At 42.1% G+C, this 19,605-nt stretch overlaps 1 protein-coding gene across 1 annotated transcript; it reads right to left on the bottom strand.

Annotated features, from left to right (window-relative positions):
• Nucleotides 1-7,300: 7,300 nt before the first annotated feature.
• Nucleotides 7,301-14,367, bottom strand: LOC134469991 (uncharacterized). The gene is made up of 8 exons (XM_063224015.1): nt 14,207-14,367; nt 12,952-13,732; nt 11,481-11,628; nt 11,065-11,170; nt 9,710-9,945; nt 8,357-8,515; nt 8,000-8,130; nt 7,301-7,912 (listed from the first exon to the last, which is right to left on the bottom strand). Exons 1-7 carry the CDS (start codon nt 14,336-14,338, stop codon nt 8,001-8,003), a joined length of 1,692 nt encoding a protein of 563 aa, XP_063080085.1. The 5' UTR covers nt 14,339-14,367; the 3' UTR covers nt 7,301-7,912; nt 8,000.
• Nucleotides 14,368-19,605: the final 5,238 nt, after the last annotated feature.

The raw sequence follows: 19,605 nt of genomic DNA, 5'->3' as shown, positions 1-19,605 counted from the left end.
CTAACAAGTGGATGCAGGGCACCTGGTGTAGGGAGTCCACAGGGTTTCAGCAGAGGTGGGTAGTCCTGAATGATTGATGTCATAGAGGAGGAAGTGCAGGCAGCTCCGAGGCCCCCAGACTGCTGTTGCTGCTGCTGCTGCTGCTTTTTGGGTGCAGAGCCAATAGGGGGCAGCACCTCCTGCCTCTGGCGAAATAGGGGGGCACCGCAGGGCATTGTGGGAATGCCGTCTGGCAGGGGTGAGGCCAGAGGAGGATGCATCTGATGCTGGAACAAGAGAAGTTTGTTTGTTTGTTACCTCCGCCAAGGAGTTTATTTTTTTTTATTCATGTATTTATTCATTTCATGTGGTGAACTTTTTCTTGAATAATAACCTACATCAAAATATCCTACAATAGCCCAGATCAAATATTAACCCATATAGTAGTAGCCTAATGCATACAAAATATTATGAAAGTTACGCTTAATTTAATTTAACTCATATTAACTTTTTGTTAAGGAGAGTGTACACCACGTAACAGTCAAACTATAGGCTCGGACGCAACCACGTAGGCAGCCAGTTTGCTAGGCAGCGAGCATGCCCACTGTGTCCGCGTGAAGCATCCTGGTTAGAATTTCCTTCCGCGACGCAGCATATGGGAGTGACCTCTGCGCTGCAGTCATGTCTCATGGTGTTAAACCATCGCGGGAACAATGTTTTTGCTAAGTAGGGACGCAGTTAGGTGGGGGCCACTGCTGGGCATCGGACCTCCTCCATGCAGTCGGTAATCTACCCTGATTGGCATTCATCTACCTGATGTGAATTACAGGTGTTGTCCACATGCTTGTGAGGCACTTCACTCGCTGCTCCAAGTAGGAAGCAAGGTTTTTTTATGTTTTGGGAAATCACGTCAGAAAAAACAAGAGATGCACCGGATCCTGATTTTTAGGATCCTGCCGGATACCGGATCCACTGCTTAAGATCCTGCCGGATCCGGGAACCGAATACCGGATCCTACAAAAGGGTTGAAACATATAGTCTACTCGCACACGTGGGCCCTTTTTATTACAAACCCCAACTCCGATGAAGTTGGGACGTTTGGTAAACAGTGAATAAAATCAAAATGCTATCATTTTCAAAACATTAAATCTATTCATTAGATGGAGAATAGTGAAAAGACAACATATTAAGTGTTAAAACCGAGAAAAAATATTGTTTTGGGGGACATATGTACTCATTTCTAATTTGATAAATCCAACACGTCTCAAAAGAGTTGGGACGGGGACAATAAATGGCAGCGAATGTCGAGGAAGACTAAAAACAAAACAAAAGACAACACTTAACAGTTAAATACATTAACCGATAAGATGATTTTATATAAAAAACAGTGTTAATTCCTATCTTGGACATGATTTCACCAGCTTAAATGGTGGGTGTATTCCTTGTCATGTTTTGCAATGTTTTCCTTTCTGTAGTGCTTACAGTGTGACAGGTCTTGACCAAAAGCCCACCATTTTATCACCTGCTGGTCCTTTTGATGGAGCCAAACTGTTAAAACATAGTAGAGAATGCAATTTGACCTTACTATGTGGCAGTAATCGAAGATCTCCCTTCAAAATATAATGCATGAGTGCTTTCATGCTGTTTAAAACCCATTTATACCATTCAGCACTGTATTTAACTCTACAGATGAGTGAGAACATCTTAACCAATGCACTACTGCATCCGCATGCCATCATGGAGGCTGACTTTTGAAGCTAGCACTAACACAAGTTGGATGGTCCATTTTCACTGTAGCACAGGATGTGCAATGCTCTATTGTTGTCAAAAAGAATGGACTTCTACAACTTCTGCTGACTTCTGTAAGCAAAGGACAGTTTCCCATGTCTTCTGGGTCTATTTCAAGTGAGCTCAGGTGCTTAGGAGAATGTTAAACCCCTGTGTCATTTTCATGCATTAAGCATTCTTAATATGGTCAATTTTCAGTAACTCTAGCCCTCCAGGAATTAGAGTGAGACTACAGCCAATATATATTTCATGATGTCATGAACCTATACAATGATTTTATTAACAAAAATATGTCTTATATACACTCAATCATGGTAAATCAAAGGGAATTCAAAAATGTATGTAATAACTATGGTAATTATTCCCTTTGCATCTTTAATTCTGAGTGACTCAGCCTCTCTGTGATGATCTTATACCTGGACACCTATATTGTCCGTCAGTACAATTCATTTTGAAATGTTCTTCTTTGTTGTTTTATCTTATTTGGATGTTTACTAAATTTCACTGATCCCCGTCCCAACTCTTTTGAGACGTGTTGGATTTATCAAATTAGAAATGAGTACATATGTCCCCCAAAACAATATTTTTTCTCGGTTTTAACACTTAATATGTTGTCTTTTCAGTATTCTCCATCTAATGAATAGATTGAATGTTTTGAAAATGATAGCATTTTGATTTTATTCACTGTTTACCAAACGTCCCAACTTCATCGGAGTTGGGGTTTGTACGTTGGCTCAAGCTATTTTTTAGACTCATTGGCTTATTGCCACACTGCCTGCAACGGCCGCTTCCAAAGGGCTTTCACTCCATGCAACGATTGGGGTTGTGAAAGACTGACTGTAAAGCCTAGGCTACGTAAAAAGTAGAGAAGCCAGATCCTGACTTTTAGGTAACTGCCGAATACCGGATACACTGCTTAAGATCCGGATCCGGATAGTCTGAAAAACCCTATTATCCTGCCGGATCCGGAACCGGATCTTGGATCCTGTACATCTCTAGAAAAAACTGTCCAACTTGTTTGCCAAGCATTCAACCCCACCTTTATTGGACTAAGCAGATCTTGTTTTGATCAAGCATTTTACTGCTTGGTTGCATACGAGCCTAATAAGACCTGGATTTTTTACCCCACCATTACCCCACCTCACAGGCGCAAAGCAAACGCATAACGACAAAACAAAACATAATGGCCACATTCGGGGTGGTGCAGGGCGCATGTGCATGTGCAGTTTCTGGTTAGAAAATTCTAAGCACTGCACCATCACACCTATCAATCAGCCAATACCAATACCAATATCGCTCTTAATATTACATTTCCTGTCTGCCATTTTTTTCTGTAAGGCCTACTCACACATGCTGAGGTGCAGGCAGCCCTGTTCCATGCTTGGCTTTCTCTCAGAAGCTGCCTCATCATAGTTTTCATCTCCTCAAGTTTGGCCTTAAGATCCTCTTGTAGATCATCTTTAAGGCCTTGAAAATCCATTTGAAGCTTGTGGCTGGGAGCTTCTAGATCCCAATAGAATGCTGGAATTAAACAATTTTCCTACTAAATAAGCATAATATTTGTCACTGAAGAAATAATGTGGCTGATTCTCAAAGTGAAATGTAGCAGAGTGTCATGAAATGGAATGTCTGGTATAAAGCACCTAGGTTGATGCCATTCCAATTGTGACCTCATAGTGATGTCATAAGTGAAGCACTGGTGTGGTGCTGGTGTACACCCAACCAACAAATACCAACATTCTATTGTTGTCTTTTGTTAGCAAACCCATAAACTATGGCTACTCAAATACAATAAATAAATAAATTCACAAATAAATATCAAATACATGATAAAACTACATAACAAATACAGACTAATAGTACATTCTCTGAAGACAACCAAAGGTGACAATACTGTATCCTATATAATATTGGCACATTGCAACTGGCAGTATTTGAGTGAGGGTGATCTTGGTTTCAAGTTTCAAGAGTTTTATTGCCATCGCCAATGAAGGCAATGGAATCTCTGCCCTGGGAAAATATACCCAATCTTTTCGAAGTTCAAGAGTTTCAGTTGTGCAGAGGGGCAGCTTTTGTATACGTAGTATGGCTGAACGTGCTAAGATCAGATGGTGACTTCGATGTCTGACTCAAGTCTTATCTGGTGTCCTAATAACACCACACACACACACACACACACACACACACACACACACACACACACACACACACACACACACACACACACACACACACACACACACAGAGACACAGAGACATTTCTTTATTAAATTCCTTTTGTTCAGTCTGATGTTTCTTCTTCTTCCTCTGAGAGATAGTGAGGTGGGTGGGGGGGGGGTATCGTGACACTTAATTGGCTGTGTATCGTGTATCAGTATCATGTCATGCTGTTTTCAACGCTTTGAAGTGCTTTAACTTAATGTAAAGTTCATTTGCTCCGGAAATGCCCTTGATGGAAGTAATTGAAACTTCAAACTTGAAAAAATATTCTGCATCCATTATGGAATTTGCCGAATTGATTATTGATTTGTCCTGCAACCGCATTGCGATGCACTGCCGAATCGATTATTGTTGACACCACTACAAAATATCCACATCTGTCCAAATGTTCCACATTTACCTTTCGTTACCGTTGTTGTGGGCATGTTGCCTTAGACACTGTTGTTGAGAAAGAAACACCATTCGTTTCCTCCGATTGCTCCTCATTGCAACAATTAGGTTTCTTTTTTGGGCGTGATTTGTGGGTGAAGTGAAATATTTAACTTCAAATATTCAACCTAAGCTCAGAAACTTGAATTCTTACACCAGGCCTGGAATAGTCATCCAAGAACAATGCAAAAGACTAATGGAACGCATACCAAAACGCATAAAAGCTGTGACCACAAATCAGGCTTATTCCACCAAATATTGATTTCTGCACTCCTCTTAAGTCAATACATTACTATTATGTTGTTTTTAAGTTGATATAATCTTGTTTTCTTTGCCTTTTTTGAGATTTGGAAACATTGCATCTTATGTGTTATTTTGACCATTTGAGGTTTCCTGCAAATAAATGATCTAAATGACATATTTTCTTTCAAAATTAGGAGGAAATGTTGTTAGTAGTTTATAGAATGAAATAGCAATGTTTGTTTTACTAAAACACACACATATCCATAGCAAACTCAGAAAAACTGAACATTTTGAAGTGGTCCCTCAATTTTTGCCAGAGCTATATATATTTTATTCACTACAGGTGCTGGATCAGCCCAAATAAGTCCCGGAAAACAGGGGGGTCAAAATGAAGAGGTGCCGGATCCTGTTCCACCTGGTTCCAGCTCAAATTAACCCCTGCATATATAATTTGGAAAAAACAACCCATTGCTCAGGGGCGAGTTTAGGCTATTTTTAGTGGGGCCACGGCCTTTTAAAATATTAGTTGTGAATTGTATTGGAAATTAATGCAATTGCGCAGTCGCTTTGCCCCTGCGCAATATTCTGCTGCGACTGCCCCGTCTGGCAACCCTGTGTATGAACTTCAAGAAAGGTCTTGTGACGAGTCTGCTACACCTCTTCTGATTGGTTTGCATCTTCATGCAACTGTTTGCCGCCAGAGTTGGGTTCAGTTATGATTTTTGGGAAAGTAGTTTCTGGATTCATTATGCAGTCAAGGCTGAACCCAAATCCGCGCATATTCTTGTGATGAGAAGATATGATGCACACTACACACAATAAAGTGGTGTAGGCTACTGTAGTGCTATATGCAGACTATGATAGCATTGATTGTAATCATAGCTGACATAATTTTTTAAGCTGGTAAATGTTGGTAAAAAGTGTTACAATGAAAGACCATTAAAATCGTCCATTATTAGGTTGTGGATATCCGTGAAACATGCTTAGGTAGCGGTGGCTAAGATTTTGTCAGGTGGTGCCTTGCGATGCACAATAGCTTACTTTCACTTTCGCCAGTGTTATGGGGCTCTCTGTTGACCACTTCATGCAAGGTGAGTCAGTCAGAATCACAAAAGCTTGAGGTAGCAAGATAACGGAAAGGGGAGTCAAATACAGATGGAATACAATGCGTAATCAATCTAGGCCTACTGTGGAAACCATGCCATTTCTTTGCAACCGTATCAGAAAAAAACAGAGTACAAATGATGAGGACATAGTGCTAAATAGGGGTTGTTACTACTAATAGCCTACGCTACCATCCGGACAGTCAAAATTATATATCTGTCTGGCAGCGTTTAGAAGTTGTGACTCAAGGGAATGAAACATGCTTCAGCCTTGGAATAGCGAACAGCAGGCAAATCTCGGCTGAAAATTATATTACGGCGAGTCACCATTGATAGTCGAGGTTCGCCCATATGCAGAGGAGGTTTATCCATATTTTGGTGATGCTGTAGGCCTAATTGTGACGTGAGAATGCGGGCTCTCCAACTTCTCACTTAGCCTACTGATTTTAATGATTGGGAACTGTGTGAAGTTTATTGTTATTGTTATTGGAACATACAGTACTGGCTCGGAATGAGGAGTGACGTTGGTGCCCGCGCGGTTTCTACTGTCCATTTACATGTGTGACAGGGAGCGCGCACCTTGTTGGGAGATTCCCATCATCGGCATGACTTCGGGCAGGGGATGTTTTAATTGTTATTTTTATGTTTGCTTGAGAAGGAGATGTCAGATTTTAAAAAGTCACAATGAATATTTATCTGTTGAGCTACCGATTGGAACTGTGATTTGTGGTGCAAGGAGCGGATATGAGAGAGAAAACTCTTCGGACTATTTTTAAGTCACTCAATGGCCTAGCCCTAAATAAATATATTGCAGATATGCAGTAATACCATCCAATTAGGAGTCTTAGTTCTTCAGTGTCTTCTCTACTTGTTGCATTTAGCCATTATGCTGCCAAATGATGGAACAAGCTTCCTGTTCAAATTACTGTACCTGTAGAGCTGCCCTAACAGTAGGCTATCAAGTTTTGACAAAAAAGCTTAATTTTCATCTGGCTTTGTATGTATTCTGTATATTACTTCCTATACTTTATGATAATATTTTCCTCTCTCTTTTTATTTCCTCTCAATCACATAAGAACTATGACAACCATTAGGGTGCATATATGACACACAGTAGCCTACCAATCACAAGGATATGTAGGTAATGTCAGTTAGATTTCGTGGGGGAGAATGTAATGTCATGACTTGTGGGTACTTTATTGAGTGAACTGTTATTTAAAATTGAAAGCCTTTTGAAAACAAAATCTCAAATCTGAAATAGAAATGGAACGCTTGCTCTAGGTACCTGTCAGCACCAGGGGCCAGGCCCCCCTAAAGATCAAAAGCTAAAACCGCCCCTGCCATTGCTACTGAACAAACACTGGTACTGTATGTACTTCATTATTTCATGCTTTTCTGGTGAATGTATTGTACAGTATTACAGTAATATTGTAGGTCCTACTGACCTGCAACTGACTTGCAACTACACAGAAAGGATTCAGGCAAATCAAGATATTTTTGTTTGTTTGTTTTATTTTATTTTTATTATTCATGAGGGAGGAAGAGGTTAAGTGACTGATGGCACAGAGTGCATAGTGGCTGGGTGGGTGGGGCCGGGAGTCTGGAAGCGAGTGTAGGGTAGGATGAGTTGCCGAGATGGAACGAGAGTGTACAAGCCCTCCTCTCTCTACACACATGTTGTCATGGAAATGGCAGATGCTGGAGTCATACTAGCCTGGTTATACCATCCTCTCATCCTAATTTAATTCGTACAGATGGTCTGGAAATGCCAAACTGAGAAACGTTTAATGGAGGGAGGGGCGAACTCTGGTGAAATTTGAAACACACGTCCTATTTTATCCACTTACTCATTTTTTTCACAACAGTGAAAAACGACTACAACTGGTAGGGGTGAACTCATTGTTCTTGTTTGAACTGTGTGCTACCCCTCCCTCATTTGCCGACTAGCCAGTTTCCTGGTAGCAACACCAAACCCCTCCCAGAACAGCATCTGTACAAATGAAATTAGTATGAGGGAATGGTAAAACCAGGCTAGAGTCGAGTCACACTGGACAAAGCAGAAAGTATGTTGTTCTCTCCTCTCTCCTCTCTTTTGTATTCTGCCTGCATCATATTTCCTTCAACTGGCTCCAGTATGACAAAGTGCATTCCTGAAATAAAGTACCATCAATTGTTACACAAATATAGGTTTATGAATCTACAAAGGTTTGGTAATTATTACATTATGGGAATCCCACCTTATTTGCGCTGGTGTTTTTTGATGATGTCTTTGATGGCGACTTGGTCTTTCATAGGAGTGAATTTGCGTACCATCTCAATGAAGTTAGGGTGTGTTGCGAGGAAGGTCAGGGTGTTGCGGGCATGGGTCCTGATTTAGTGACAGGACAAAAACAACACATCACCAGTCATCCACACATCAATATGGACAACCATTCATTTGGAGTTAGTGTCAAAATCTAGAAATGTTTAGATGGCCATTAGAACAAATCGTAGCCATATACAGTATTATCCAGAACATTCGCTGAATGTTAAATATGGAAATAATGTTGTACGATCTGTTTGAGAGATGATGTGTAAACAGGAAGTGGGGCTACCTGACTTCCTGTGCGGGGTCGAAGGCGAAGTGGCTGATGGCCTGGATGAAGCAGCCAGTCAGCTCCTTCTTGCCGCTCAGGATACGGGACGTGCCCATGATCTCGGCCACCTTGCTCAGGTGCTGGGCAGCGCTCGCCCTCACAGTGCAATTACGGTGCCTGAGGAGAAAAGGGACTGTATGAGCATACCAAAAGTGACTAAAGCTTCAAGCACTGGAAGTAATGGACTTTGAATAGACATGCAGGCAACAAACGTGTTTTGGGTAATGAGAGGCATTTTAGGCAAAATAACAGCTTGCTCTCACAGCCCAGTCTCTGTGCTTGGGGAGTAAGATAGACAGTGATGTTGTGAAATAGTCCACAGAAGCTTCTGAGATTCCTGTTAATGTTTTGTGCTTGAGTTTTTCGTGCAGTGAGACACCAAAAGGACACAGTGGGAGACTAGATTGCACTATATGGACTGGACGCACAAGTGTGTGCAGTTCAAAGTACACTGTGTAGGATTGTGATACTTATGCTGAATTTGAAACATTGAAACTGTGCTGCCTAATGGGGCACCTAAGTCACGCCCTTCTACTTCCGATCCATGGGGCTGGAGCTCTCAAAATTTTGAATGCGAGTTAATGGAGCGAGTCAAGCTAAGTCCTCATCCCGTTTGGCATGTGCTCCGGATTTCACATATGATGACAGTGAATTTGAAAGGTTTGGATTTGCGTCGTAAGACCACTCATTTTCGGCACGCAAGAAACGTTATTTTAGCTTTTGTGCAAAACTGTGTTGGAGACTACACGTGCGCCTCGCATATCTGACGTGAACCGAGGCACAGCCAACCCTACCGCTGCACCGTGGGTTAAGTGGCTGCACGTCGGACATGCGACGTCTGTTGTGTAGTCCAAATAATTACATATTTTTGCACACACACAACTCAAAAATCGCTTGCCAAGTGAAGTCAACAAGCACACCATTGGTTGTTATTAATTCTGAGGCACAGCATATGTGTGATCGACGGGGAAATGCGAGGTGGGTCAGAAAATAGCTTTGATCAGTCCATTACAGCCCAGTCAAAAGTTTTTGCGTTGCCAGCCCCATAAGCTGCCCGGAAGGGGTGGAGACTTAGGTGCCCCATGCCGAATAAAAAGGTAACAATTGTGAATGGGCAGCATGAATTCTGGAAAGAAACTGCTGAAAAATATTACACAGTGCACCTTTTAGAGTAGTTTTTACTATTTACTACTTAGATTTAGATTTTACGATTTGAATCCTAACAAAAGCCAGATGGTTCAACCGGCCCGAGGCATAACGTCCCAGAATACAGTGTACAGAAAGTGATACACATAACAGTCAGCTAGCTACCTGAGGCCCGTGTTGAGGAGTGCGTTCATGCTCCGTGAAGGGGTGATGTTGAGCACCATGTGGCTAAGTGCCAGCTGTGCGTCGTGCCTGATGAAGGCACTGGTATCCCCCATCTTCTTCAGGAGCACCTCGGCTATAGCATCTGCCTCTATGTCCATCTCCCGGCCCAGGCCGGCAAACAGGTGCGCCAGCGTCACCATGGCAGTGCGGCCCACGACCGAACGCAGGTTGTTCACCTGGTCAGTGATGAGTGAGTCAGAGTTAGACATTGCACTTCTTTGACGTGGGCTATGCATAGGATACTTCTGATCAAGAAGCGCAAGACTGTTATATTAACCTAACAACTTCACACACTGAATTAGTACTTAAAAGAGGAGAACTGCTTGTAGTCTATGTAGCACTACTAGGTCATCCAAATACATCACATGGTCTGAATGTCTGAAAATTCTCATTCATCCAAGTCTTGTTCGTCAAAGGTTGTAGGAAACTGGACTTATTTTGAAACTTGAATAAGTTCACCTTTAACAGCCTTATACTGACATTGGATGACAGTTGAAATGCCTTCAAGCTCTAAGATGAAGCTCATTTGCTGACGACTTTGCTCGTTTGACATTCTCTAGGCTCGGCAAACCTTTGGGTTTCCCTCTCAGTTTCTGACCTCTTGATGTCTGACCTCTGACCTCATGTCCTAAAGCTCCAAGAAGTCCATTTGCTAATAACTTAGTGGTTTTGACATTCTGACAGCAAACCCAAGACAGCATAGACTTCATATTCCACTCACCACCTCTTTGGACACTGGCCTACACTATATATTGGGATCCTTTCAGGTGTCTTTATTCTACTGCACTGCTTGTAGGCAGTTTTTGGTTTTGTATTTTTATTTTAATTTTAATCCAATTGTATCTATTTATGCGTGTATTTGATCCATCTGGAAATATATGTAGCATACGTTGCTTTGCAATGTATGTTGTGTTTTGCAATGACTATTGAGTGAAACTTGTATCGTCTTGCAAAGCACATTTTGTGTAATTTACGTGTAAGCTGCTAGACATCTTAAATTGCTTCCGGATAAAGAAAGGAACTGTATGATACAATTGAAGTAAGAATTGCTTTTAAAATGTAAAATTTCCTTTTTTCCCCAGAATTTTGCACGATTTCATTCTGGGACACAGGGGAAAATGCACATTTTTTATTGTTATTTTGCAATGTATATTGAGATTATTTTCTTAATAACATCAAGGATATACATTTGCTTAATTTTTTCTTGCATAAAAAATTGCCTCCATTTTTTCATGTATTTCCATTGTGTCATTTTTTGCAGTGTACAAAGTACTCTAGTCTAGGGAGTGTCTGACCTCTTGGATGATGGCCACACACAGCTGGTGCAGGCTGGGCAGCAGCACCTCAGCGTGGTTCTGAGAGAGGCAGCGGATGTAGAGCAGCGCATCCACCTTCTTCTCCCTGTAGTGGCACCAACAGCAACAACAGAGACAACCCATAGAGCGTATAATATAACAGTTAGTTATATACAATCTATGAGAGAACCACATTAGTGACGAAATCAGGATGCATGGAGATGAAGCTTTCAGTAAAGGTGCCATTTTAAAAACCCAAAACTTTTTCAAGGTAAGCTGGTAGACAAACCAGTAAGATATGATATAGAGTCATAAATGCAAAGGTTGTACAAGTTAGCCTAGCTTTAGATATACTATTCTGTTCTATTCTATATATCTTATATTACACTCGATTTAGCCTTGGCCTATCGTCCTACCAGTCCTCATCACTGATAAACTTGAAGGCCTGCCGGAGGGTCTGGCCTGGGTTGGGCACAGAGGGCAGCTGCCGCAACTCTGGCAGCTCCTTGGTCTGCTGGATCTCCCTCGTCTGCTTCACCTCTCTCGCTCTCTCACACTCCCTCACTTTTAAATAAAACAAAAACAAAAGAACATTGCCATCATAACTGTAGTGTCTGGCATTGACTGTGTTACTTTGAACACAGCTACTGTATGTTATGTGCACAGTACTGTATGTAGAAGCAAGTCCTTTCACCAGGCTAGACAGGCAGCTGCCTGGGGCTCCTCAAGTCACTAGATGGTGAACAACAGCTTACACTTAAAGTGGTAGTTCGCTATTTTAGACATTAAGCCTTGTTTGTGTGACTTCTGGGGTGAAGTAGAGATGTTCTCATCACAATTTTGACATTTGGTGCTGAACGGAGCATTTGGGTATTCAAGACTGCAGCCCCCCCACCTTTACATTGACTCCAATGAAGCACTCAAGCAATCGATCATAAAATGGCATTAAACTTTCGTTTGCAGAGACATGAAACTCACCGAGTGGTCAGAGGTGGGCAGCGATACGTTGGCTAGAAAAATCACCGCGAAATACGCTTCCAGAGAAGATATATTCATTATTGTCCGTCTTCATTGATTGTATTGGTTTGACTAGTATTACTCCGCGCGACCGGAAATGGGGGTGCGTTTGTTTACGTTACTATCTATGGTTTGTATGCAAGCTGTAGTTTTTGTAGCCAGTCCCACTCAAAGATAGCCGTTCTACCTCGCTCCTTGATGTCTACATAAACAACACACTATCGCTACCTACTGGCTGGATGTCTACTGCTATTCAACGGCGTCTGGGGAAAAATAGGTCCGCCAAATGCTAAACAACAGTTAGAAGGCATATTTCGCTACAATTTTCGGGTCAATTTATCGCTGTCTACCACTGACCACGCGGTGAGTTCCATGTCTTCTCAAACAAAAGTTTAATGCCATTTTATAATCGATTGCTTGAGTGCTCTATTGGAGTCAATGTAAAGGTGGGGGGGCTGCAGTCTTGGATACCCAAATGCTCCGTTCAGCACCAAATGTCAAAATTGTGATGAGAACATCTCTACTTCACCCCAGAAGTCACAGAAACAGGGCTTAATGTCTAAAATAGCGAACTACCACCTTAGCATTACATTACATTGCATTTGGCAGACTTTAAACTGCAGTTGGGGAAATGACTGGTTTTGAAAGTTCATTCCTTTGAGTTTTTGCTTGGGGCCCCAGCTGATCCCAGAATTGCCTCTGGATGTGTGCTGTATAACAGAATGATGGGTAGCTATGAGTGGGCATCTAGTATTCAAGTAAGTCTACTCTAGCCATGCACTGACACTGTGTAAAGTCTTTACTATAGGAGTGTTTACTTTAAGTTTGTGTGTGTGTGTGTGTGTGTGTGTGTGTGTTTCAACTACTAACCTTCAACAGCAGTGACCACACTGTGTGATGTTGACTTCACCAAGCGGGGCAATCTGCTGTGAGCCAATCCGCTCCTTGATTGGGGTTTGGCTGTCTGTGGAGGCTGAGGGACGGTAGAGGAGAGCATTCTGGGAGTCGGGGTTCCGAAGGAGGAGGATGGGCCTTGCTGCTCAGACGGGGTCCTAAAGTCCACCAGGCTGAGGCTGCTGTTTTTGCCTGAGCAGGCGGACACGCTGATGTAGCGGCTGAGGTCAGTGTTACCCTCAGACATCTCCAAAGACTGGCTGATGAATGGAGTGCTGCTAGATTGGCAGCTGACGTCTTCACCACAGACAGGGTTCACAATGCGCCTACCTCTGATGTTCTTTGGCTTCCTTGCACCATCACCCATCACCTCGGCAACAGCAGGTGGAGCTGGCACCATGGAGATGTTGCTGTTGCTCTTGACAACGGGGCAGCTTCTCTGGGGGAGCGGCTTCAGTGAATGGGCGTGGTTAAGCCTGGTCAAGTCCCTCCTAACAAGTGGATGCAGGGCACCTGGTGTAGGGAGTCCACAGGGTTTCAGCAGAGGTGGGTAGTCCTGAATGATTGATGTCATAGAGGAGGAAGTGCAGGCAGCTCCGAGGCCCCCAGACTGCTGTTGCTGCTGCTGCTGCTGCTTTTTGGGTGCAGAGCCAATAGGGGGCAGCACCTCCTGCCTCTGGCGAAATAGGGGGGCACCGCAGGGCATTGTGGGAATGCCGTCTGGCAGGGGTGAGGCCAGAGGAGGATGCATCTGATGCTGGAACAAGAGAAGTTTGTTTGTTTGTTTGTTTGTTTATGTATTTATTCATTTTTGTGGTGAACTTTTTCTTGAATAATGGCCTACATCAAAATATCCTACAATAGCCCACATCAAATATTAACCTTTATAGTAGTAGCCTAAGGCATACAAAATATTATGAATGTTAACTTAATTTAATTCATATTAACTTTTTGTTAAGGAGAGTTTAACATAACGTAACAGTCAAACAATAAGACCTGGATTTTTTACCCCACCATTTTTAAATAGACCCAAAGCAAACGCATAACGACAAAAAACAAAACATAATGGCCACATTGGGGGTGGTGCAGGGCGCATGTGCATGTGCAGTTTCTGGTTAGAAAATTCTAAGCACTGCACCGTCACAACTATCAATCAGCCAATACCAATACCAATATCGCTCTTAATATTACATTTCCTGTCTGCCATTTTTTTTCTGTAAGGCCTACTCACACATGCTGAGGTGCAGGCAGCCCTGTTCCATGCTTGGCTTTCTCTCAGAAGCTGCCTCATCATAGTTTTCATCTCCTCAAGTTTGGCCTTAAGATCCTCTTGTAGATCATCTTTAAGGCCTTGAAAATCCATTTGAAGCTTGTGGCTGGGAGCTTCTAGATCCCAATAGAATGCTGGAATTAACCAATTTTCCTACTAAATAAGCATAATATTTGTCACTGAAGAAATAATGTGGCTGATTCTCAAAGTGAAATGTGCCAGAGTGACATGAAATGGAATGTCTGGGATAAATCACAGAGGTTGATGCCATTCCAATTGTGACCTCATAGTGATGTCATAAGTGAAGCACTGGTGTAATGCTGGTGTTCACCCAACCAACAAATACCAACATTCTACTGTGTAGGGCTAGTTGCCATTTGTTAGCAAACCCATATACTATGGCTACTCAAATACATTAAATAAATACATACACAAATAAATATAGAATATGGGATACAAATACTTAACAAATACAGACTAATGGTACATTCTCTGCAAACAACTGAATGTGACAGTACTGTATCCTATATAATTGGAACATTGCAACTGGCAGTATTTGAGTTATGGTGATCTTGATTTCAAGCTTCAAGAGTTTTATTGCCATTGAAGGCAATGGAAGCTCTGCCCTGGAAAAATATGCCCCATCTTTTCGAAGTTCAAGAGTTTCAGTTGTGCAGAGGGAAAGCTTTTGTATACGTAGTATGGCTGAACGTGCTAAGATCTAATGGTGACTTCGATGTCTGAATCGTAGTCTGATCTGGTGCCCCGCTAACACACACACACACACACACACACACACACACACACACACACACACACACACACACACACACACACACACACACACACACACACACACACACACACACACACACACACACACACACACACACACACATGTCTATGACCCTTCTCATCTTCCCTCAGTTCTCTGTCCTCAGCTCATCCTTCCTCGGGTTACATATTCCTCTCTCATATCTCTTTTCTTTTTTTTTTTTTTTTTTAAATTATTTATTTCTTCAAATGCTACTATTACTATGTCAGAACGCTATAAAGGACTTTTAGAAAAAGAACAACAAAATACCTCCTCTTAATGTATGTTCTCTACAAGTATTCTGTTGTCCAGTCTTGCACTTTAAATGTCTGTATGAGCAATGTCTACGTCCATACTGTCTATGTCCATGTATGAGTACTGTCTATGTCTATACTGTCTATGTCCTTACCTAGATTAGTCTATGTCTGCATGGGAGAGCAAGAAACGCATTTTCAAATTCTTTGTATGACCAGTGCATGTAAAGAAATTGACAATAAACTTGACTTGACTTGACTTGACTTGACTTGACTTTTCTTCTGGTCCTTTCTTTTCTTGTGGTTGTCTTCCTTGAGTCTCTTCCTGGTGACCTGTAATAAGTGTGCTATAGACCAGTGTTTCTCAACCTTTTTTTAGGCAAGGCAAAATGTCAAGGCACCCCAAACCAAAAAGCCGTAACATGGCATCGCATCCGATACCACACAAGCTTAGAAAAGTAACACATTTGGAGACGCCACATGACCTAGGTTCGAAGTTGCAGCTGACTGTGGCGACCTATATTTACTTTATTGTGTGTAAATGGCAGATGAAAGATTCCACTGACTAGCATTAACTTATCAATTTAGACAAATATGTATTATATTACATAATTTATTCATCAGCCACGTTTCCGTGGCACCCCTGAGGGGGGCCCGCGGCACCCCAGGGTGCCCCGGCACCCCTGTTGAGAAACACTGCTATAGACTAGTAGAGGTGTACTTCAGAAGGCTAGCAGCAACAAGGATTATTTTCAGTGTCTCCATTTCAAAATGCCAAGATTAGGTAGGGACTCTTAAAATCGACCTCATCGAAATGCATTTCATGCTATTAAGTTATTTTAGTTGTTAAGCCAGGGAGTGAATATGGTCCATCAAATATTGGAAGATTGTATCCCCCTTGTGACCCTCTTTTGTCTTCAGAACTGCCTTAACAGCCTGCAACAATACCTCGGGCAGGCTACGGCATTCTAACAAAGATCAATTGGTACTAAGGGGCCCAAATTGTGGCAAGAAAATATCCCTACACCATAATACCACTAGCCTGAACTGTTGATGTACAGTAAGGTAGGGCGGATCCATGTTTTCATGTTGTTGACGCCAGGGCCGCTGACAGCTTTGGCTGGGCCCGGGACAGAATCATCTGAAAGGGCCTCCATCCCAATACATTTCATGAAATGGAACCCAATTATGGGCCCCCAATCTTCCTGGGCCTGGGGCAACTGACCCCTTTGTCCCCCCTTATCATCTTCCCTGGTTGGCGCCAAATTCTGACTATTCCACCTGAGTGTTGCAGCAGATGTCAAGACTCATCAGACCAGGCAACATGATCTTCTAGTGTCGTGTATTGTGGGCCTGTGCAAAATTTTGCCTCATTTTACTGTTCTCAGCAGACAGGAGTGGCACCCGATGTGGTCTTCTCAAGATTTGATGTGCTGTGCGTTCAGAGATCTCTCATGCATACCTCGGTTGTAATGAGTGGTTCAAGCTGATACAAAGGCAACATTAAATCAAATAACCAGTCTGCTCATTTTCCTCTGACCTCTGGCATCAATAAGGCATTTTTGCCCACAGAACTGGCACTCATCATTGTACCTATATTTTTTTCTTTTTCGGACCATTCTCTGTAAACCCTAGAGATGGTTGTGTGTGAATATTCCAGTAGATCAGTAGTTTCTGAAATACTCAAACCAAGCCCTTCTGGCACCCATAGCCATGTCATGTTCAAAGTCATTTGAATACACGTTTCCCCCCCCATGATGCTCAGTTTGAACATTATCAAATCGTCTCAACCATTTCTACATGCATAACTCCATTGAACTTGATCAGAAATTTGGTCAGAAATTTGCAGCAATGAACAGCTGGAAAGGTGTGCCTAATAAAGTGGCCGGTGAGTGTAAATGTCATGATAATACAATAGATATTAGAACCAAAGCTGGGTAATAATTGTATCTCTCCACAAGAGGGCAACACTAGCCTTCATATAGAAATTGCCTGAATAATATGAAATAATATTGTATGCAATGGCACAACAGCATATATATTAATGTTGGGCCTGTTTTTATGGAAATGTATAATTCTATGATATTATTGCCATCTAAAATAGCACATGAAGACTTACAGATGTATCAAGATCTCAACTGGTGCAGATGACAAGGCCCAGAGCATAGAGGACTCACAACATTTAGCACTTGAACATCACTCTTACTGTATATTTTAAATCTCTGTCTGAGCAAAGATGAAAATGGGAAATAAGATAATGAACACATTGTTTTTGCTGCGTGATTTAATAGTTGCCCCCCTGACTCTTGACTATTGATCAACCGATGATGCAAGATTGGAGGGAAAGTAAGTGGTGTGTTTTCAAGGTCCATGGTGGGAAACAGAGCTATAGTCTGGTAAGCTGGCCTAATTAATCCATTCATTAAACCATTAATTAAACCATTAATTAGTTTGCAATTACTTTAACACATGAGTACCCCTTTGAGAGTCCCCCTGGATGTCAATGAAGGATAACTGTGCCAGTATTGGCCTACTATTGATAGTTGATAACAACACCATGTCATTTCAGTGTGAATATTATTTTTCCAAACTCGTGCCAGTGGTTCATTTAGTTTTAACAGGATGGAAAGCCATTCTGAATTTTCTTTGCTATCGTTTCCATGGGCTGATATATCACCATACTGATAGAATTTTGAGCCGTGGGCCATGCCAAATCACACAGACAACAATCCCTTTCCAATTCCAATTCAAACCTTCAGGACAATCAAAGAGGACAATAACCATGTTAAGTGTTGCTAAGTGTAGGGTTTGTTGCATTATTTAAACAGTGATTTAGCAAAACAAAACCCATCTTTATCATATTCATTTCTCTTTGTTTCAAATTGAATATGAATAAGAAAGTTTAGCAGACAGAGCTCCAGAAAAAGGAGCTCCGAAAGAAGAAGCTAGCAGTTTAAAAAAAGAGAAAAAAAAGAAGATAAACAGGAAGTCAGGGATGGATACCATTGACCCCATGGGCCCAAGCCTTCAAACGGGCGTCACAGAGACACAGAGGCCTGCTCTGGGGCCTGAAGAGTCTGCTCCAGCTACTCCTCCTACTCCGACTCCGACTCCTCCGCTTCAGTTCACCGAGAGGGAAAGAGACTGCTACACAGAGAGAAGAAAGAGACAGACAGACAGACAGACAGTCGCACAGAGAGAGAGAGAGAGAGAGAGAGAGAGAGAGAGAGAGAGAGAGAGAGAGAGAGAGAGAGAGAGAGAGAGAAAGGGAGAGGGAGACGGAGACGGAGACAGAGCTAGAGAGAGTTCCTGCCCTTTGATAAACACATATCTGCTCTTCCCACCGGACCCCTGACACGCGGAGGAGCACCCCCCCCCCCCACCCCCAACCTTTGCCTCTTGATCCCCTCCCGCTAAAAGTGCATTTGTCTGAGCACAGTACTACAAGGAGACGCCATGAGAAATTCATGTTTTGTCCCTAGGTTGTTCGTTTGAGTGTGCAAAAGATTTCCATGAATTTTTCTGTACCTTCCTGGTTGTCATTAGTCGTCTCTCCAGACGCAAAGGCTCAGTTTCTGAGGAAGACATGCAAGATATTGAAAGGGATGAAAACAAAAAAAAAAATCTAGATGTGTAAAAGCAACTATACACATGACGCTGGATGCGTCTGCTGCCTTTCAGGTAGTCTTTTGGGTATTTTCAGGCTGATTTTTTTTTTCTTTTCGTTGAGCTGTTACACACATAAGAAGGCTGTCGCGACTAACACTTCAAACGGGGCCCCTACGCAATCCCGCAAAGACAAGTCATGGCATTGGGTACTTATGTAGGGCTCCAAATGCTGCATAGTGGAGACAGACGGGTGTGCCACCACCAGACTTGGAAAAGCTATAGGCCTATCCCTCATTAAAATCCAATGGCTTTCTCCTCCCACATTGCTCTGAAAAATCATTGCTCTGAAGAGTCTTTTCACACTTAAGGCACATCAGGAGGAGAAATGCAAAATGTATTTCACAGTAAACAGTGGTGAACAGTTGCAAATCTGAAATGTAAAATTCATTGAAAAGTTTATTTTATACTATTTTCCCATTTCCCAAAAAAATACCCAGATGTTTCCTCTTCACTATGCACTACCAAAAATGATTTCTTAAATAATGTTAAAACCATTGAATATACTTTGAATGGGTTCACCATTCATCAATTTTAATGTTGTGAATTCAGGTAAATTGGGCCACTTTTTTCTTTCATATTAGTGAATGGAAAAAAGTGGCCCAATTTACCCGAATTCACCCTAC

This window comes from Engraulis encrasicolus, chromosome 19, assembly GCF_034702125.1.
Source record: "Engraulis encrasicolus isolate BLACKSEA-1 chromosome 19, IST_EnEncr_1.0, whole genome shotgun sequence".
Taxonomy (NCBI): domain Eukaryota; kingdom Metazoa; phylum Chordata; class Actinopteri; order Clupeiformes; family Engraulidae; genus Engraulis; species Engraulis encrasicolus.
The sequence above is the reverse complement of the archived record's forward strand: the minus strand, read 5'-3'. Positions and strand labels throughout refer to the sequence as shown.